The 22,426-nt window shown below is 38.1% G+C and overlaps 1 protein-coding gene and 1 pseudogene across 1 annotated transcript in view; one reads left to right on the forward strand and one right to left on the reverse strand.

Annotated features, from left to right (window-relative positions):
• The first annotated feature begins 200 nt into the window (after window positions 1–200).
• SCAF8 (SR-related CTD associated factor 8) overlaps window positions 201–22,426 on the forward strand; it is a 92,044-nt gene continuing 69,818 nt past the window's right edge. Inside the window, 4 exon segments of the mRNA XM_030317122.1 lie at window positions 201–318; window positions 662–745; window positions 7,171–7,203; window positions 7,205–7,234. Of these exon segments, the coding sequence (XP_030172982.1) occupies window positions 238–318; window positions 662–745; window positions 7,171–7,203; window positions 7,205–7,234 (228 nt within the window). The 5' untranslated portion in view covers window positions 201–237.
• On the reverse strand, window positions 19,523–19,969 carry LOC115514553 (annotated as a pseudogene).

Raw genomic sequence — 22,426 nt, forward strand, 5'->3', positions numbered from 1 at the left:
GCGCCCCACGCGGCCGCAGCGCTCGCTCCCGCGTCTGCAAGGCGCGAGGAGGGGGCGAGGAGCTGGCCGCCCCGGGCCGAGCGGAGCGGGACCTCCGGGCGGCGACGCTCTGGCCCGAGCTGGCTCGTTGGTTTCCGCGCGGCCGCTCGGGCCCGCGCGGTCCAGTCACCAGGGGGCGCGCTGGCCGGCGCCGCGGATCTCCGAGCTGCGCGGCCCGACTCGCGTCCGCCATATTGGATGCCGCAGCCGCTGCTGCCAGCGCTTCCTCCTCCGTCTTCGCTGTGCGCTGCTGGTTCCTGCGGCCCGAGCGGCGGGGAGGTGAAACAGGAGTCTGACGAAGGAAGAAGAAGGAGGGGGTGGGGAGTGTAGGGGACGGGGCTAGAGGGCGGAGGACCGAGACCGAGCGGGGCTGAGAAGAGAAGGCGCCGCGGCCCAGCCCCTCCCCCGCCCGCTGCCGACCCGCCCCGGCAGCGCCTGTGTTCCCCAGACCGGCGCTCCGCCCGCCCTAGCGGCCATGCCGGAGCCTCGCTGCCCCTGAGGGAGTCTTTCCCTGCCAGTGCTTGCCCTTCCGCTTCGGCCCCAGGGTCGCAGCGGCCGGGTCTCCCGCCGGCGCCCCTCCTCGCGGCGGCGCCGCCGCCCGCGTCTCGCTCTTCCCACCCAGTGCAGTGGCCGCCGCCTCTTCCGCCGCCGGGCTCGGGGCCTCCGCACCGACAACATGGAGGCTGTGAAAACCTTCAATAGCGAGGTTGGTATTGCAGTCTAGCTTCCCCTCCTACCCATACCTCCCACCGGGACGAGGCCCGCGTGAGCCGGGTGGGTGCGGGCCTGCAGGATTTCCCAGGGTGGGGCGAGTGGCGGCCTAGCTGTGTCGGGGAGGAGGGGGAGGGGTGTTTCTCTGCCCCGCGCCCCTCCCCCGAGTCCGAGGGGAGGGCTGGGGGAGGGCCGCCCCGGGGCGGAGGGAGGTTCCGGTGTCTCCAGCGCCCTATTGAGTGGCTTAGGGGTTGGAGGGAAGGCCCCGTTGGGCCCTCCCCCTGAGGCTCCTGGCTGGTCTCTCGGGGTCAGTTCCGCCGAGGCCTGGCCCGCCCACCTCTTTCGTGGGCTTGCGGGATTTTAACTGCACGCCGGACAGCACTGCCCAGACTTCCCCGGGGTCCTTAATGAGGCAGGCACCGATGAGGGTAGTACAGGAAGGGAACCTAACAGGGGTGATGATCTATGGTCACGTTGTACGTACTGTTTATATTTGAGATACTGTTGGCTAGGTAATCTGCCAGCTAGGGACTTACGCTAAGAGAATGGTTGATGGGGACGCAGGATTGTTACTTGTCCCTCCTCTCATCATTAGGGCATAAAGACACAAATGGTAGGCAGAGGTCTGCGCTTCAGGAGAGGGAAGATGTTGGGGAAGCATTTCCCACGGGCTCATTCATAATGTCAAATCTAACACTAGATTTTAAAGCAGGTGTCCAGGTTTCACTATTTAATTGAATTCACTAGTCTGAAAGGAGACAGGTTTTAATAAAGTACGTTATTTTTTTTTAAAACCCCGACGTAAATAGATCTTAATGCAAACATTAAACATGACGAGCACCTATCTACATAACCAGAATTATCCTTATCTGTCTTGGAAAGAATTTTAATGTGATGTTAACTAAAGTCGCATGAATTTTATGAACTTTGATGCGGAAGTGCTGGTACTCTATTCAATAGTGTCATTAACAAAATCTTAAATATTCACCTTTTAAAATACCAGACATGTTACTGTTGATAATATGAAGAGGATAATACTTTTTTTTAAAACTGTCTTACATTTTTTTTCCTTTTATTTCTTCTTCTTTTCTTTTTAAGAATTGGCATTTGGGAAGCTTAGCAAAGAGGCTAAATAAAAGTTAGATAACATTCGTGTGAGTTGGGCTCTCCATATTACAGTACACAGCAATGACACAGATGAAAACAAACCTTTTTTTTTTTTTTATAAAGGATTTTCTTTTTTGGTATTGGATTTTCTTTCTCTTTTTTAACCATTTAATAAACAGAGCGGTAGACTTGGGAATCTTTTTTCCATTTTATTTATGAATTTACAGCTAATCACTACAAAATTTGGTTCTTTCAGCAATACTACGTAGTGCTTAAAATCTAAAAGAAAAAAATATTGGTACTGTATGTTCCAATTTATTGCTAATAGTTTCTCAGCTGTGCGGGAAAGAAAACAGCTTTATGTAGCCTTTTTATTTGCTGCATACTGTGTTACAGCACTATGGAATGTTAAAGTTTTAAGAATTATATATTTTAAAAAAAAAGCCTTTCTTTTATTTCCAGTGCAGTGATTTGACTTACCCCCCACCCACACTTTTTTTTTTCTTTAAGTTTATTTTTTAGTAATCTCTGCATCCAACGTGGGGCTAGAACTCCCAGCTCGGAGATCAAGAGTCACATGCCTTTCTGACTGAGCCAGCCAGGTGCTCCTACCCCACCCCTTTTTGATGGGTGTTTCTTCTGTTTGTCTAGGGGTTTCCTAATATATATCTTCCCTCACTCCCAGCACCCCCCCTCCCCACAAAATTTTGAATAGGATCCCTCATGTGATAGTTAGAGAAAAGGTGTTAACTACACTATGGTTGTCACAATAGAGCACAGTGGAATAGAAATGGTATATCAGTTTTTCAATTGAGTATTGCCATTAAGGATAGGGGGCCTGATATTTACATGGCTAGCTGTATATTTAACCTGTTTTCTCATCTAATCTTTACAGGAATTTGAAATTGGCAGTAGTAGTTCCATTTTAGTGTGTGTAGTGCGCTCCCCTTTCTCCCTACGGATTTCAAAGAAGTTAGAAAATCTTTCAACTTTTATTTACTAATCTGCAAACTTCACCATGTTTGAATGTGGAGTTAGCTTAAAAATAGCAATATGGAGTCGTAGAGTGTTGGGGGAGGGAAGTACTGTCAAAAAAGATTCAGAGGAATATACTTTTTGTTTTAAACACAAAATACATAATCTTTTTTTCTGATTTTGAATATAGTTTCTGTGAATGTAATGCTTGCTGTTGTAGTAATTTTGTTACAAGTAAGCATATAGTCATGGGAAATAGTTCAGTAATGAATATTTTCCATTAAATCATGTATCGTAAAGGGTAAAAATAAAAAAAGAATCTTGAGTTATAGTATTAGGAGAAAAGGATGTTTTAGAATGTTTACTTATAGTGAATTTGGCTTTTAAAGCCTGATTTAAAATATGAAATGCTTAGGTTTTATGGCTTGCTAATTCTCAGGTTATTATTATTTTTTTAAGTGTATTTATTTTGAGAGAGAGAGAGAGAGCACGTGTGGGAGAGCTGGAGAGGAGCAGAGAGAGAGGGAGAGAGAATCCCAAGCAGGCTCCATGCCGTCAGCACAGAGCCCAACGTGAGGAGCTCAATTTCACAAACTGTGAGATACGGCCTGAGCTGAAATCAACAGTTGGACCCTCAACTGACTGAGCCACCCAGGCACCCCAGTTCTCAGGTTTTTTAATATTGACCCCCTTCCAGCATTGGCTTGAAAATAGGGACATACAGTACCAGAGATTTGAAAGTTAAGAATATTGATTTTTTTTTTTAAAGATTTTATTTTTAAGTAATTTCTACATCCAATGTGGGGCTTGAAATCACAACCCTGAGATCTAGAGTCACATGCTCTATCGATTGAGCCAGCCAGGCAACCCAAGTTAAGAATATAGATTTTTAATTTACAAACCGTGGATGAGTTTCAGTCTGAAAATTCATGCCTTATGCACTGTGTTTCTGAATCATGGTCAACAGGTGCTGCTGCCCCCACCCCTACCCACCATAATCTCTCAAAGGGAGTCTGTGCCCTCTCCTTCCCTGTGTTCAAAATCACTGTCAGAAGATCCTTTATGTGGTAAATTCCTTAGTTATCTTGAGTTCAATGAGATTGAGGTCTAAGAACTGATATTTAAGTGCCCACTGTGCTAGTTTTGTGGGAAAGCCGTAATTTACAGATAAGCGTCATCATTGTGATGAGTTAATCCCAGGAGCAGTAATGTCAGTTCTGAAATGAAGAAAGAAAGTTTGTCCACATTGGAATATAAGATTCCCTAAGAGTCAGTGCTTGACCTGGGCAGTTAACTGAGAGAATTATTATCATTACAAGTATTGTAGTTGTAGCTGCTCCGAGATGGTGTCATACCCTTGTTATGGTGGTTTAGAGTTCTCACTTCAGTGAAAGGGGACTCATTGGTCTGCTTAAACTCTATTAACTATTTTAGGACCACAGCCGATTACTGGAATGCAGCAGTTTTATGTGAGCTGTCCCTAAGAATGCCACTGAATGGTGGTCATTGTGGTAGGGTTATTACTTTGTTTTTGAAAAGATGGAAAAGACTAGCAATGCATAACTCTTTCCTCAGAAAATCATAACTTAATCGGAGAGGGCACTTTCATGATAAAGGAACTCTTTTTTTAATTAATTTTTTTTATTTATTTTAATGTTTATTTTTTTAAGAGACGGAGAGACAGAGTGTGAGTGGGGAAGGGGCAGAGAGCGAGAGGGAGACACAGAATCCAAAGCAGGCTCCAGGCTCTGAGCTGTCAGCACAGAGCCTGATGCAGGGCTCGAACCCACCAGCCGTGAGATCGTGACCTGAGCTGAAGTCGGACGCTTAAAGGACTGAGCCACCCAGGCGCCCCCATGATCAAGGAACTCTTAAAGTAATACATGGAAAATATAAGAATCTGTTATGCACTGGCTATACTTAGACAAAGTGACTAGAGGAAATGAATTTCACTTGTGTGTTGGATTCTTCAGATTTTTAAGGACTTATTATACTTCAAGAAGTTAACATTAATACTTTAACATAATCAAATACCAGTTAGTGATCAGTTTTTCCCCCTAGATTCTTTGTATAGCTTGGTGAATTACTATAGTTGTTTTTTCTATCATGATCCATTTCTCTTGCTGCTCAGAAAAGGCTGAGTGGGATAATAAAGAACCAAATATGTAGATTTGAGATGTGTCCAGTAAATTACCACAATTTAAATTTTGGATTTGCCTTGGTTCATAAATTCTGAAATGGTTCTAGTACCTTTTATCTTTAGGATGCCTGAATTCTTGGTGTGTTTTGTCCTTAGGATCCTTCAGTTAGTCAAGATTAGCAGATGTAGACTTTTCAGAGTCAGGTTAACACCTAGGACATTTTCCTCTTCTGTGTCTTGTCTTTCGCATCGGAAGTGAAGTCCCATCTCTGTTTTACTTCATTTCCAGTTTTGTTTCCATAGTGTTCATTTGTCCAACTATAGGACATTTTATAATGTTCCCACCAGTATCTAGTAGTAGACATGGGATGGTGAACAGTGGAAAAGGTAGAGGGAGTAATAAATAAAAAGGTGTGAATTTTGTTTTTATTTGTGTATTTTTCTTTTGTCTGTGGTTCAGGAAAGGAATTTTATGTGAAGCAACCAGAAGACATTGCATTTTTGTTTCATTTTCACCTACCAGGGAATCTGTCTCCTATTTCCTTTCTTTCCTGTTTTAACTTTCTAGTGAGTACTTTGGTTAATTGTATCAATCAAGCCATCTTTTTTGTTTCCACGCTGGGAAACTCTCTTAAAGGTAGGCATACTTAGTGTTATAAAGGGAGGAACCCTTCACTAACGCCTTCCTACTCCAGTGGTTTAGATTAGGGTTTTTCACCCTCAGTACTATTGATGTTTTGGGCTGGATAATTATTTGTTGTGAGGAGCTGTTCTGTGCGTTATATGAAGTTTGGCAGTGATCCTGGCCTCTACCCACAAGGTGCCACTATTGTGACAACCAGAAATGTCTACACATTATCAAATGCCCCTTGGGGAACAAAATAGACCTTGGTTGAGAATCACTGATTTAATTCCCATTACATGATCTTAAAAAACTGTACTTTCACTCTTAGTGATTACTATAAGTAATATAATAATAGTTTTTCCTACCAGACGATAAGTTTCATGAGGACAGTGACCATATATTTTCATTGCTTCATATCCTCAGTACATAGCACAGTACCTTAATACATAGTGTGTGTCAAATAAATACTTCTTGAATGAATGAATGAATGAATGAGTGGTATACTATGTACTGAATGACCTGGATCAAGGTAGTTAACATTTCTGGACATTTGGTTTTCTCCTATGTAAAGAAAATGATTGATTTGAGATATTTAGGTTTCCTGTTAGAAGATTCTTTGATTAAATATAAAATTAATGTGGGGGTAGAAATTTTTTAATTGAAACTCCGATCTGTTTGTAATGTTCAGTTTACTAAGGAGAGATCATTGGGAGGGGACTATTCCATTTGAAAGTTCTAGTTAGATTAAACTTCATTTTTTTTTTAAATTTTTTTTTTTTCAACGTTTTTTATTTATTTTTGGGACAGAGAGAGACAGAGCATGAACGGGGGAGGGGCAGAGAGAGAGGGAGACACAGAATCGGAAACAGGCTCCAGGCTCCGAGCCATCAGCCCAGAGCCCGACGCGGGGCTCGAACTCACGGACCGCGAGATCGTGACCTGGCTGAAGTCGGACGCCCAACCGACTGCGCCACCCAGGCGCCCCTAAACTTCATTTTTTGATTATGCTATTTCCAAACCTTTTTTTGCTTTACTGTTTTTCAGTTTAAAGCAATGTATGATAAAAGTTGTGGGGTTTTTCCTTATATTATTTTAAAAATTTAGAAAACAAGGATAATGGAGATTGATAATAGTGATTTTTGAGAACATGCTTGGGAGTGTTATAGTCTTAATTGTTCAAGATTATATGTAAGCATTTTTTTTTTGGCAAGATTGAAATAGCTCTATCATTTTATTTAGGCTAGCACTGAGTTTGTTATAGTAACTTTGGTTGACATTTAGGGGACATCTGTATTCCCCAGATTCCTAAATAGTCATATTTTATGATCACTTGCTTCTTTTTTTAGAAGTATAGTTGGCTTAGAATTAGTGATGATATTACTAGTCGCACATGGAATTTCAGATATCTCTTTCTAGGGCCAGTTTTGCTGTTATTGGACAACTTCTAACTCAAAATGGTATGAGAAAATGTAATCAACCTTGACCTTGAACACTGGCTGAGCTCCTGAACTCGAATGAGCTCATTTTATCTGTTTTTGTTTTCTCAACATCTTTCTCTACTCCTCTCTCTCAGGATTGTGCCTCTACTCCTGCTTGTACAGACTGCTTTTTCCAGCAGCATGGACACAAGAAGCATAGTAAGATGATTATAACGCACATAAGGCAGGCCCTTTGGAAAATACTAGGTTTAAATTGGAAGTGAAATGATGTCTTGATTATATGGGCCATACTTGGGAAGTGGAATAAATTTTGTCACTTCGAATATATTAGTAATCTTAAAGAGAACATCTAGGGAATAGTTGAATTTCTTCACAAAAAATAGGTTAAGTGGAAAAAAAAGTTATTGTGCTTAATAGTGAGCATAAATCATATATACTCTTGCTGCATTTACTTACATTCTGCTCCACATAACTTTACTGTAATGCAAAAGGAATATAACATTACCTATTTAATGTGAATAAATTGCAAACCTGTTAATTTGATGGTTGGAAATAAAATGCATCTTATATTTTGAGGAAGTTCTTCAAACTATAAGATGATAGATCATTGACAGATATACTGCAGGGTTGGAGAAACAAAAAGACTACATCAAATTTTTAGTTTTCTAATTACGAAGGAGCAGATTTTGGTAGAGCTACTGATATGAGAAATAAATGCTGAAAAATTTTTCTGTAGCCTGTAATTTCTTATGTAAGTTAATTCTATCTCAAGTTTGATGATAAACGATGCATTTGTGCTTTGGTTTTTAATTTTATGCATTTGGTCTTCTAATCTGGTTTTACAAGAATTTCTTACACACCATATTTTAAACTCAGGGAAGGATATGTAAATGAATTCTGTTGTCTACTATAGGTCAGGAAGTGTCTCGGTAACTTTGACCTTACCACATTTGGTCAGAATGGAGAATAGAGAATATTTGTTAACGTGTCTTAAACACAGTTATGGCTATGAAGTTAATGTGTGCCAAATTTGTTTTTAAAATAATTCCACAACTTAATATAATTTATTATGTAGGTTGATTTGAAAGACCTAGGATTTTATTCTTTCATTTAGCCAATAAAGTGCTTACCCATGTACCAGGCACTTTTCTATCTGCTGGGACACAGTGGTAAACAAGACAAGCAGGAAGCATACCCTTTTTGGAGCTGATGTTCTTGTAATCCTTCCCCGCCTCGATCAGCTTTATGTGCCTGAGTGAGGTGGTACAGAGCTGGTGAGGCTGAGCGGGCAGGCCCGACGCTGGGGCTCTGTGCTTTGGGGACCGGCTGGCCGCAGCCCTTCTCACTTCTGCTTGCTCCTCTCAGCATTTTGCCTTAGTCTAGAATGCTCATCTGTTACTCAAAATAGAGATGAGCAAGTAGACTTATTTCAACAAGAATATGGTCTTATGTTTCAATAGTGGGAAAACAAGATGAGCTACATTAAGTTTTATTTTATACCAAATTTTGTATCATGTATCTATAGAAATCAGTTTTTATTTTGAAATCGTAACTATTGCGTAACAGCTGTAGGAATGTTTCCCTTTGTCACTGAAGTATTTGTCTCCACATGCAAATGATTAAAAACTTGTCTTAAGTGGTGACGAAACCTTTGTGAATTTGGAGAATAAGTTAATAAGTATTTTTATTTTTAAAGCAAACTTTTGCTTAAGTACATGAAAAAATCGGGTCCTCTTTCTTATAAACGTTTATTCTTTGAATTTGATTGGATTCCTTAGGGCTAATTTGAGTAGCTTGTCAGTGAAAGATGAAACACTTTGGATTGTGTATCTTATGTCTTGGTGTATAGAATTTGGGAAATGATATAAAGATCTTTTTATACTGGGTCACAGTACCTAAAAGGTTTACTGGTACATCTGAAACTAATAGTGTTCTATGTCAGTTATATTTTACTTAAAAAAATAAGTTGACCAAATCCTAGTTCATGGCTTTTTAAAATTTAGTAAGATTTTTACACTGGAAAGTTTTATGGTAAAAAAATAAATAGATTGGGGTGTTTGAATTTATTGAAATATTTGAAGTATATGGGTAAAAAGAATGTTGAGTAAGTGAAAATTTTTACAAACCAAAATATATAGCAGACACCTACTTTCTGCAACAGCTGTTTGCTGTGATGAAAGATGTGTGGCTTAGGTCTTTTTAAAATACTTTTTGTTTACCATTGTTAAAAGTGAGCCACTTTACAGTATATAGTGTTGTGCTCTGACCCTCTTGACCCCAACCATCAAGTTTCAGTGGAAGTTTAGGATAAGCTTTTGAGAAAAGGATAGGTGCTACTCTCCTTTTACCAACTAGAAAACTGAGGCCACCATTGTGGTTTTACCAACAAAATGTGACTTTGTAAGTATTAGAGCTGAAACTGGAAGAGACAGACCCAGGTCTCAGCCTTTGCTTGAGATATTTTCTTACCCTTGTGTAAAGAACTATCACTCAGTTTTTCACAATTCCTTTTTACTGTCATAATGTCCAAGTATAAATTAGCCTTTTCCTACTTTTGAACTTTATTTTGACAACTTCAGATTTACAGAAAAGTTACAAGAATGAAGGATTATATGTACACTTCATCTTGATTTCTCTACCTAATTATGTTAATGAACCATTTTTGCTTTTTTGTTCACTCCCTCTTCACATGCACATGAAAACACACAAACTTTTTCTGGCATTTTGATAGGAAATGCAATTCATTTTACTTTTAAGTGGCTGTTTTCTACAAGCAGTGACATTCTTTTACATAGCCATAGTATAGGAATCAACATCAGGAAATTAACCTTGATATAATGCAGTTGTTTGCAGATCTTGATCAGATTTTATTAATTATATCAGTAATGTCCTTAATAACGGAAAGAGTAAATGCTACTCCACACCTTGAATTCATTCATCTTGTCTCTTCAGTATCCTTTACCCTGAAACAGTTGGTTATAACTCTTTGTCTTTTATGACCTTTGATTGTATTTAATGATAATAGGCCAGTTATTTTTAGAATTTTCTGTTTGAGTTTTCTTCTGTTGCTTAATGATTAGGTTAAGCTTACACATTTTTCGCATTCTGCAGAAATGATATTGTGTTCTCAGAAAGCACATGGTGTCTATTTATCCCATTAATAGGAATGTTAACCCTCCCCCCCCCCCAAGGTTTTTTCTCTGTTGTGAAGATACTATTTATCCCTTTGTAACAAGTATCTTATGGGGAGGTATTTTGAAACTAAGCACATACCTTGTTGCTTATCAAACTTTAACCCATTTGTTTAAGCATCTGTTTAATTCTTGCCTTGAATCAGTACTAATGCCAAAAGGTGATTTTCTAAGTCTATCATTTCTTTATTATTAGCATTCTGTAAGAGCTTTTCCTTCTTCCCACTTAATGTGTTTATGTATATGTATGCATATCAGTATGAACTCGTGGATTTTTTTTTTTTTTTAATCATTGGGGTTTTTTGATGGAGAGTGTCTCAATTTTGACCAGTCAGAGCTATTTCAAGCTGTCTTTTGTGTCCTTTTGATGTGTGGTCGTTATGTTTTGAGAATTCTCTTTCTTACATAATAAGATGTTCCCACCCCAGCCTTGGAATCAGCCATTCCTCCAAGGAATTCTAGTTTCTTCTCATGGATATTTATTAGTGGATTGATCTAGAAATTATATATATATAATATATAACAATACTGCATATATGTATATATGTATACATGTATACGTATGTACATAAACATATATACACATGAATTTTTGGTTTTTAACTGTCTGCCTATCTAAAAAGCCATGGATTCACCCTGATAACCTCCAGTTCCAGTCCAACAACTGTAGGGTTCATTCTAGTTTTTTGCCTTTCCAATTCTGTAATTACTTTCTCTGACAGCAAGAAAACTAGTTTCTGTTACCCACAGTGTATTTACATATTTGATCAAACCTAAAACACACAGAAAGTAGTTTCAGAATTGCTAAACCATATGTCTCTGAAAACAAACGTATTAATTAGCATTTAATATTTGTTTATAGTTCTCTCTCTTTTTTTTTTTTTTTTAACCTCAGGGCATGTAGTCAAAATGCTATGTTTAAACATGGCTTGGTTAATTTTTTCCCCTTAATGTGGTTCTGCTATTCATTTGAAGTATAATTAGATTGGGTTTTTTTGTATTCCATTTTGGTTTTTTTTCTTCCTTTGTCCATTTTTGGTATTTTATCCCTTTAGTGTGGAAGACATTAAACATAAATTAACTTTATTCTTCCCTTTTTATTAGCTTGAGCATTCGTAACCATTTATGTTGTGGTTTAAAAATGTTTCTTAACATTTTTCAAATCAAAAAGCCAGAATTCAGAAGTTTAGATGTAGAGAAGGTTTTAGGTGAAGGATGTGTTTCTAATATTGTAGATTCATAGGTGAAAGAAGTGTGTATTCAAAAAACTTTCATTCTCTTGTGAATGGAATCTCCATCCACAAGGACCAGTAAACTCTTTCTCTAGAGGACCAAATAGTAAATATTTTTAGGGTTTGTTAGCCACTTAAGGTCTCTTTCACAGACTTTTTTTTTTTTTTTTTAACTTATTTTGAGAGAGAGTGAGTGTGGGGGAGGGGTAGAGAGAGAGGGAAAGGAAGAGAATCCCCAAGCAGGCTCCATGCTGTCAGTGCAAAGCCTGACATGGGGGCTGAACTCATGAACCCATGAGACCATGACCTGAGTCGAAATCCAATCAGACGCTTAACTGAGCCACCCAGGTGCCCGTCTTTTACATATTCTTTAAAACAATTTTTTTTTGATATTTATTTATGAGACAGAGAGAGAGAGAGAGAGAGGAGCAGGGGAGGGGCAGAGAGAGGAGACACAGAATCCGAATCAGGTTCCTAGCTCTGAGCTGTCAGCACAGAGCCTGATAGGGGGCTGCAACCCATGAACTGTGAAATCATGATCCAAGCCGAAGTTGGATTTACCGACTGAGCCATCAGGTGCCCCTCTTTCACATATTCTTGTTGGTCTTTCACAATTCTTTTAAAATATGAAAATGTTCTTGGCTTGAGGGCCTACAAAAATAGGCCATAGGCCATAACCTTGCTGGCTCCTACTGGAAACTTTGAAACCTGAGCACTTGATTAATAGTATGCTACTTATAATAATTGTAATTGAGCAGGAAGATATATTCCTTGTGGCTTTATAATAGGCTTATTTGGACATCAGCAATAGGAACAAACAACTTAAAAAGCTGCCTTACTGAAAATAATTTATTTAAAATTTTTGAGCACTTACACCAAGTGCAGATGCTATTCTAGGCTCTAGAGATTTAATAGTGTACAAAACAGACTCCACAACAAAACACAACCCTACACCCCCCCCCCCCCGCCAAAAAAAAAAAAAAAAACCTGCCCTCGTCTAGTTTACATTCAGTTTTGTGTGTGGATGTTTTCACGGTTTTATAAAATTCATGTTTTTTGTTTTTTTCATTTAGTGACATTTATCTATTAAAAATTGTTTTCAGGGGTGCCTGGGGTGGCTCAGTCAGTTAAGTGTCTGACTCTTGGTTTCAGCTTAGGTCATGATCTCATGGTTGGTGAGTTTGAGCTCTCGGCTGCCAGCACAGAGCCTGTTGGATTTTCTCTCTCCCTCTCTCCCCGCCCCTCCCCTGCTCATGCTGTCTCTGTCTTTCTCCCCCAAAGTAAATAAACTTAAAAAGAAATACTTACAAAAATAAAAAAAATATTTTCATATTAATTGCAGAGTGAGCATTTTCTTGAAAACTGGATTAAAAATGCAGCAAAAGGGGCACTTTGAAAAGCTTGGCTCATTGCTTCCCATCTACTAATACTACTTTTGTGTGTGTGTGAAGTGTTATTTGAAAATGATTCTTAGTCCTGATGCTTTCAGATTATAGCTATACTAACTCACTAGAAGATGACAAGCTAAGCCTCATTAATTGGGACAAAGAACCCAGACTTAATTTAGTGATAAATATATGTGTGTTGTAGAATCTTAATTAAAAAAAATTTTTTTTTTAATGTTTATTTTTGAGAGAGAGGGAGAGAGAATGTGTGCGGGGGAGGGGCAGAGAGACGGGGGCGGGGGAGAAGCTGGCTCCAGGCCCTGAGCTGTCAGGACGGAGCCCAACTTGGGGCTCGAACCCATGAACGTGAGATCATGACCTGAGCTGAAATCGGATGCTCAATCTACTGAGCCGCCTAGGCGCCCCTGTTATAGAATCTTTAAAAAATATGATTCAGATACATTAGTCTTTAAGGCTTTAACGAATGAATGATAATGGAATGATTCTTAAAATACCGTCCGGGGCGTGCAGGTGGCTCAGTTGGTTAAGTGTCCGACTTTGGCTCAGGTTGTTCTCACAGCTGGTGGGTTCGAGCCCCGCATCAGGCTCTGTGCTGACAGCTCAGAGCCTGGAGGGAGCCTGCTTTGGATTCTGTATCTTCCTCTCTCTCTCTGCCCCTTCCTCACTCACACTCTGTCTCTCTGTCTCTTAAAAAAAATAAACATTAAAAAAATTTGTTTTAAAATACTGTCTGAAGTTGCTAAATGTAGTTTTCTTGAAATAGGGAGAACATGTCCTGATAGTGTATTTATTTATCTAATAAAAGCTCCAGAGCTATGTGCAGGTTACCTATCTAGTCCCTGGCTAAATACTGAATAAAACTCATCACAGTGAGTTTTTACAATGTTGTAAGTTTGTTGTAAAAGGACTTTTACCTTTGAGTAGTTTTTCTACAAGCATTTAATTAACCAGTAAGTGCCCTTTTTAAAAACTTTATTGAGGTATGAGTAACTGCTTTTGTAAGGATTATTAACACCTTGAATTTTTTACACCAAGAAAAATATTATGGTAATTACTCTTATTGAGCAAAATTTTCCAAATTCTTGTTTCTATTTCTGTCAGAACTCAAAACCTTTTTTAAAGGCCTGTCTCTGCTTCTGTGGCACTTGTAAGAACAAGGGTTGTAACCAACTTAGCTGAAGGGTATTGACATTTTAAAGGAGTTGGCCAGAGATACCACATCATTCCTTGTACAGAATTTCCCAGTTTTTTAATTCATTGCATAATCAAAGGATTAAGATGCCTTAGGCCCCTTAGAGCTGTAATAATTAATGATTCGAGATAATTCTGTGAGAACTTCTTTATTTACAAGTCCTTCAAGATCGTTAGACCATTTTTTCATTCTATTTTACTTAGAATTTTCCAGTTGCTACAATGTAATTATAGCTGATGAAGGTTTTCATGTAATAGGAACTAGTGGTTGGAAAGAATGCTGCAAGAAGTAGTTGCTGGTTGTTTGAGCTTTATTTTTTATGCATATGTGCCAGCTATCAGGCGTTGTATTCTGCAGAGTGGTTATCAGCCTTAACTTAGATACCTGTGTTCTGTTTCTCAATTCATATTCCAATAGGGGTGGGAACGGGAATGGATTACTACAAAGAGTAGTAGGTAGTGTAATGAATATTATGTTACAGAAAATAGTGATACAGCATGTGTAAACTGTGTGTAAGCTCTTTATCGTGTATGTCATGGTGTATACAGAATGAGAGAGGAGATGTTATGTGATGCAAAGGATAAAAGATGATTTTCAAGAAAATAGAAGCTTTAGGTAGGGGATGGGGTTGGGTAGATTATGGAAAATGGGCCAGGGATGTTCTGAGGAAGGGCCTTTGTACACTGTATGTAAAGACCTCATTTTTAATCAAAGAGGATTGGAGATTCTGAAGGGTTTTGAAATTGTGTTTCAGAAAAATGAGTAGTATCTTTGAAACAGGGCAGGACAATGGAGGGATGAGATTAGAAGGGAGGCTAAATTAGTATAGAGAAGATGAGGGGCTCAACTAGAGTGATAATAGGGAGAAGAAAAAGGGATGAATGCAAGAGAAATTTCATAATAAGGAGCTAGATATGAGGACAAGGGTGGTGCCAGGGCTTTAGCTAAGTGACAAAGTAAATAAAGGGGTATGGTATCAATCACTAAGAGGGGCAGATCAGGAGGAGCTAAAAACTTGAGAAAGATAATTTGGTGGGTTGGGTTGAAGGGAGATCGTTTTTAATAACCTGGCATAAAAGAAAGATCTTTACTATGGAAGGATGGAAATACTACCCATATCTCAACCACCAAAAGTTACTTTTACTATTTTGCTGACTACAGTAGTAATTTTGAGAGTTTTCTAGGGAGATGATACAGAAAAGAGAAGCAGGCTTAAGGCAAAATCTTGTGGAAGCTTTATGTTCTTCAGTTTTTTAATGTATTTTTTTTAAGATAAGACTTCGATCCATTCTGTTATATTGTATTTGTGAATATGAGGACATTTAAAAGCAACTCTGTATGCATAGGAGATGCTTGATTTTAAACTCTGCTTATAATGCAATTGCTGTTCTTCTGTGCAATTAAAATATAAGTTGTATATGGAGAGATCTGTAAGATTGATTTAATTTTCTTTAAGGTTTTTATTAGAATTTCTTAACATTAAGCTTACTCATATCATTCAGCATTTTATTAGCTCCTGTTAGCCACATAATTCTTTACCTTATTTAACTATGTCTATAATAACCAATTGTGAATGTGAAATTGTAAAGGTAAAGACTATATCGTTAGAAATAGAATCCATTATTTATCTGAGAAATTTCAGTTAATATGGTTTGTGGGGATCTGTTTTGAAGAGGATTTAAAAATGAATTGTTCTTTCTCATGGTTTTTTTTTTGGCCATTTCAGTATTACTAGTACTTCTAAAATTAAAGGATATAAAATTCATATCATTTTATTTCAATGTTTCACAAAAGACATAGGGAACTGAAATTAAAGAAAGTTGGATTGTCTGGATCTCAGGGAAAATTTAAACTAAAGAGTTACTTTTATATATGTGTATGTTTGTTTATATTTATGGATTTTGGTTTCTCCCATGGGGAATCATTTCTGTTTCCTTTGACTTTAGGGTAGTCAGAGACCATTACAGTCATGTGACACATTTGTAGCTATCGGCATAACTGAAGTGTGTGGTTCTATGATTGGGTTTCTTGTTTACTTCCGTGCTTAAACTTGATTTCCAGAAATTACAGATTTTAGACCTGAAAGATGTATATCACTTAACAAACAAAGATGTGTATCACTTAACAAACTCATTTTATGGATGAATAATCAAGACCGAGAGACGATGAAACTTAGTATCAAAGACACATAGTCAGCAACCAAATTAGAATTTCTGCTCTTGTGACTCATTTTAGCATTCTTATTTTTTCAATGTGTATTTGTTTAGTGGGATTTTGGTAGTACTTAATGTGTGTGTGTGTTGGATGTAGAGGAGGAGTGGAAATAGGGTATTCTTAGTTGATTATTATCATTTCATGCTGCCCCTTGGTCAGGATAAGGAATGAACTATTATGTTATACTGCTGCTCTCCTGCCCATAAGATAAGGTGCCATAGGAAAATATGCATACCTTGGCAAAGAAGTACCACACAGTAACACCCCTCTAGCCAGCAGTTTTCTAGCAATTCAACCCTCTCCAGAAAAGTGAAAAAGCCATTAGATCAAAGCTCACATATCTTACACCTTCTTTGTGGGAAAGGAGTACAGTTACTCTGTAAGCCTTTATCCATAGCATCTTCCTAATGTTCACATTTTAATAGTGGTGGCTACTTTGTAACTACCTTTAGATTTTCTGGGACTGCTGTTTTTACAAGGCTTCTGGTTCAGGTATTTTAAAGCAAGGCTGCAGGGTCCATGTGGTTACTGTCACAGTAGGATGTGATTGTAGTTGACAAGGGAAGAGATAGTTGTTGTATCATTTATAAAATGGGGTTACACAAGATAACCTTTAGGATTTCTTTAATATTAACCCTGATGAACACATTTTCTAATTAATTTTTCTTGGCTTCAGTTTACTTATTTCAAAAATAAAGATAATGATGCCTTCCTTGACCACCTCTAAGAATTTGTTTAAATATTTAAAATATTGGCTTGTTTTAGAATGTTTAGAAAAGCTCGTTTAAGTAAAATAGTAAAATTATTTTTTCAGTATTTGCGAAGTTAATACAAGTTCTAGGGACACCTGGTTAGCTCGCTTGGTTAAGCGTCCGACTCTTGTTTTTGGCTCAGGTCATGATCCCATGGTTGAGGGATTGAGCCCTGTGTTGGGCTCCATGCTGACCGCACAGAGCCTGCTTGGGATTCTCTCTCTGCCCCTCCCTAGCTTGCTCTCTCTCAAAAATAAACATTAAATAAATACAAGTTCTAATACTATGTTTTTAAAATTTTTTTTAAGTGATTATTTCAGACAGAGAGAGAGAGGGAGAGAGTGTGTGTGTGAGCAAGGGAGGGGCAGAGAGAAAGGGAGACACAGAATTGGAAGCAGGCTCCAGGCTCCACACTGTCAGTGCAGAGGCCCATGCAGGGCTCCGTCTCATGAACTGTGAGATCATGACCTGAGCTGAAGTTGGATGCTTAACTGATTGAGCCACTGAGACGACCCCAAGAAAATCTATTTTAAAGTTATTAGGAGGGGCGCCTGGGTGGCGCAGTCGGTTAAGCGTCCGACTTCAGCCAGGTCACGATGTCGCGGTCCGCGAGTTCGAGCCCCGCGTCAGGCTCTGGGCTGACGGCTTGGAGCCTGTTTCTGATTCTGTGTCTCCCTCTCTCTCTGCCCCTCCCCCGTTCATGCTCTGTCTCTCTCTGTCCCAAAAATAAATAAACGTTGAAAAAAAAAATTAAAAAAAAAAATAAAGTTATTAGGAGTATAATTTTGCACTAGAACGTATATTTATTTTACACAGATACATATATACACACTTACAGTATTTGTGTATGTACATAGGTGCATATAGAAAATTCTGGAAGGCAATCTACCAGTCTTTTAACAGTGGTCATTTCTTAAGAGAGCAGTAGGTGGATAGTGTGCAGTGAATGAGATCTTTAAATATTTGGAATTTTTCATTTGGAATTACCATGTTACATTTATAATATCCCTCAAACCCAAAATACTATGTTTCTTAGCTTTTGTGAGAAAGAGGGAGTTAGTCTATCTTAATAATAATAATATTTTTTTAATGTTTTATTTTATTTTTGAGAGAGACAGTGCAAGCAGGGGAGGGGCAGAGAGAGAGAGGGAGACACAAAATCTGAAGCAGGTTCCAGGCTCTGAGCTGTCAGCACAGAGCCCGACGCGGGGCCTGAACCCATGAACCGTGAGATCATGACGTGAGCTGAAGTTGGACACTCAATCAACTGAGCCGCCTGGGCACCCAATGATACTACTACTTTTCAATGCTAATTAATATAATGAGATCACATTTTGTATATATCAACTGCACATTTATTTTTAATATTTATTTATTTTGAGATAGAGCACGCACATGAGCAGAGGAGGGGCCGAGAGAGGGGGAGAGAGAGAATTCCAAGGAGGCTCTGTGATGTCAGTGCAGAGCCCAGTGAGGGGCTTGAATTCATGAACCATGAAATTGTGACCTGAACCAAAATCAAGAGTTGGATGCTTAACCAGCTGAGCCACCCAGGTGCCCCTGACTAAATCCTTTAGAGAGTGAGCTTCCTTGTTAAAGGTTGGAAGATTGTTAAACCTTATTTGACGATTGCTTAAAATTCATATTTAAATGAAATTTGTTTAGCTGTTATTTGGTCAGTAGATGCATAAGCTTCATAATCTGTTGTCTTTTGATCAAAGTCTTCTTGGTTATTAGTTAGGTTGATGCTATTCAATGGCATGTCTCCACAAGCATCTACCATTTTACTCAGTGACTCACTTGTGTATGTTTAGTTGGTTGCTAGCTGGTGGGCTTTTTTGTTTGGTTTTTGGAAACCGAGCATCTGGGTAGGCAGAAGAACTGGGTTTGGGACATGGTTCTGTAGCTTACTACCATTTGAATTGAGTTAGGTTACTTACCCTAAATTTATCCAGCTATAAAATGAGAACAATATTAATGTGTCATTCTGAAGATAAAATGATACAGCTTTTATGATAGTACTTAATAATTGACAAAGTATATGAAAAGTAATTATGACTATCTTTCTTCTTTATCATGCTACTGCCTGTCCCTTGTTTTAATTCTGTATATTTGTTGCTCATATTTCTGGAATCATTTCACCCGAAGGCCTGGTAGGCTCTTGTTCTTATTCTCTCTGATACTTAGTCTTTGGTATTTATTCTTTATTTCTTTAATTGTTATCTCTTCAGGAATGACTTGTATTTTTGCTTTTCTCTTCTGGGATTCAGTCTCATGTTTTTTAGGTATTTTCTATCCATGTGCACATGAAATTATATTGTTACCACTTGAATCCAAACTTGTATTTATTCCTTCCACAAACTTCTTTTAGACTTTCTCTTTTTTTCTTCTCATTTTATATAAAAGAATATTTTAATTCTTGCCCTTAGGAACTGGAAAGACTATACATATTTGGAAATGAGCCTGTACCAAACACTGGCCAAAGAAAAATCTGCGACTCTATGCCTTATCTTTGTCCTGGTCACTCAGAGATACAGTGTTATCAGCTGTGATTGTTGTTGCTTTTTGCCTCACATTATTTTTGTCTGTGTGTTCAACGTAGTCTACTTTCCCATCGGCATAGATACAGGACCCCCTTTTCACATTCTAATATGCCACATTTCTGAGGCCTGATGGGAATACTAATATTCTGTGTTATGTTGTCTTGTGACTGACATCACCCATCTGGTATGTTTCACTTTCCCCTGATTGCCACATCTTATTCATTGTTAGAGAAAATATTGTGACTGGGTTTTTCTTTTCCACCTGTCTCATGACAGGGTTCTGACCCTCTTGCCCAGGTAACTGCATACGATTAAGAGATGTTTCAAGAACGAAGCTGCTAGCTATTTCAGATTCCTGTCTTACAAAGTGATGGAATAGCTCTGATGCAGGTTTTCAAAACATGGCTTTTATTTGCTTTTCCTACAGTCTAGTCTTCCGTCCTCCCCGGATGCTCTAGCCTGAACCTAGACTTCCTCTTTCTGTCAGTAGTAAAATCATACTCCCAAATACCCAGACTTGAGAACTTGGAATTTTCCTAGGTGCCTCTTTCATTTATAGCTTCTCAGTCATAAAATCCAATGAGTTATTTTTAAAAATGTGTTCTGCATCCTTCCTTTTTATTCTTAGTATTAAATAATAAAAATAAAATGTTGATACTTTAGTCCAGGTCCTCATTATGTCCCCCCCTTGGTTTGTTATAGTTAGTTTTGAGTTGGCTTTTAATTTACTATTCTCTGTTCTCTCTAGTTCATACTGTAGAACTAAGTCTTTTTATATTATTAGATTAATTTTTACTACATTAATCTTTTCAGACAACTGTTTTGCTTGAATCGCTTTATACTTTTAAAAACATTTCATATTACCTTTGTGTTCAACTGTGCAGACTTCTTAGCTATGGGTTTCAGGCTTTTTATAAGACTATATTTTAGAAACGAATAAGATATTTATAAGTAAATGTAGAAGTGTGCTTATCATATACATCGTATATACACAACCCTATGAAATGGGAACATTATAGTAATATATGAAGGTATGCATTATATATTCTTATCTATGTGTCTTATTGTTTTGGTACTCTTGATTCTCCAGTAGGAAAGCACAGCATTCTATTGATATTCTAATGCATTGCCATTAGGAAATAGCCCTCTTCTCCAATCCTTCTTGAAAATTGCTATTTGTAAAGAGAGATTTATTGATGAGTGTGTTATGAATGTAAATAGTGTGGAAGCAGAATCACAGCTGTTAACAGAAATGCTCTCTTTTTCCAGTCAGCGCATTTCACTTCCGTTTTCTTTACTAAACCTTTTCTCTGTTAGCAAATGCATATACATTTCATTTGTTTGAATGTAGCATTTTTTATCCTGGCACTAAATTATGCCGTGTATTTTGTTTTCATGAGGCAAAATCTTCAGTTTCTCATGGGTCCCCCAAATTTTAAATACCACTTTAGTATATTATTCCTCTGTTAAATGCAAATGAGAATTTGGGAGAAGAGAAACAAAGATCCTCAGCCACTAATAGTTAAGTAAATTGTTTTCCCATACATCAATTTTTTAATATATACACCTCAAATTAGTGTCTTCACAGAATTACCCGTGATTGCATTTTAAAGACATTAGGGATAATTAGCTGACCATGGTGAATTTCAGAATGCTAAGATTCTGCTATGTCATAGTAATGGTATGTCACTGACCTCCCCTTCTATGTCAGTAGATTGTTACATATTTGAGGTGAAGGTCTTCAAGGTTTTTGTTGTTGTTTTTTTGTTTTTTGTGTGTGTTTTATTTTGTTTGTTTTTTTTTTTTTTTTGGTTTCTTAAGGGCTTAATATTGTGCATATCTGCAGATCTAGTCAGTGACTGTTGGTTTAATTATATTTAAATCATTGTTTGGCTTTGACCTATTAATTGGTTGAATTTGGCTTGGTATTTCTCAGTTCTTTGTTTTTAGTTGATAACACCTTGATAATAAGACTTTATTGATCTGAGTAAGAATATTGAGTGGTGATGATTAACTCTGAAAGTCAATTTGAAAATTGTATAGAAGAATGATTATTATACAATGTTGTAAATGATATTGGGGATTATTTCAGAGTGAAGCATTCTTCTGCTTTGAAATAATTTCTTATTTTCATGAATATTGGCATAGAATTATAAATAAAAGGCTGCAAAGATTTTTTTTTTTTTAATGTTTATTTTTGAGAGAGAGAGCCAGCAAGCAGGGGAGGGGCAGAGAGAGAGGGAGACAGAGGATCTGAAGCAGGCTCCACACTGTCAGCGCAGAGCCTGACATGGGGCTTAAACTCAACAAACCATGAGATCATGACCTGAGCCAAAACCAAGAGTGGATGCTTAACAGACTTAAGCCACCCAGGTGCCCAAGGATGGAAAGATTGAAGTTCAGGGGGGAAAAATAAATGTATATCTTTACCTGTGGTTTTCATATTCCACTTCTTTGAGCAAAATAGATCTGTTTCATTTGAGTGAATTTAAATATGAAGAAGCCTGATAAATTTTTGCTGATTTGTATTTGGTTACTTGATTACCGTTTGAACCCAGTAAGCTGCTTGATCAAAGTTGAATCTGCATATATGTGGATACCTGATATGTTCAAGGAACTATTTTAGACATTGTGGAGGATATGAAATAAAGGATACTGATATTGGTTCCTGTTTATTGAAGGTTTACAGTATGTGAGGTCAGTGCTTTCCAAAGTGGGTGGATGAATGGAAAGATGGATAGCCAGGTAGGTAGGTAGATAGAGACAGACAGACAGACAGACTAAACAGAGAACAAATTAATGACCAAATAAATTTACCCTTGTGATAAGATTGCTGTGAAGGTAATAAGCAGGGTGTATA

Source organism: Lynx canadensis, chromosome B2 (assembly GCF_007474595.2).
Source record: "Lynx canadensis isolate LIC74 chromosome B2, mLynCan4.pri.v2, whole genome shotgun sequence".
NCBI classification, from domain to species: domain Eukaryota; kingdom Metazoa; phylum Chordata; class Mammalia; order Carnivora; family Felidae; genus Lynx; species Lynx canadensis.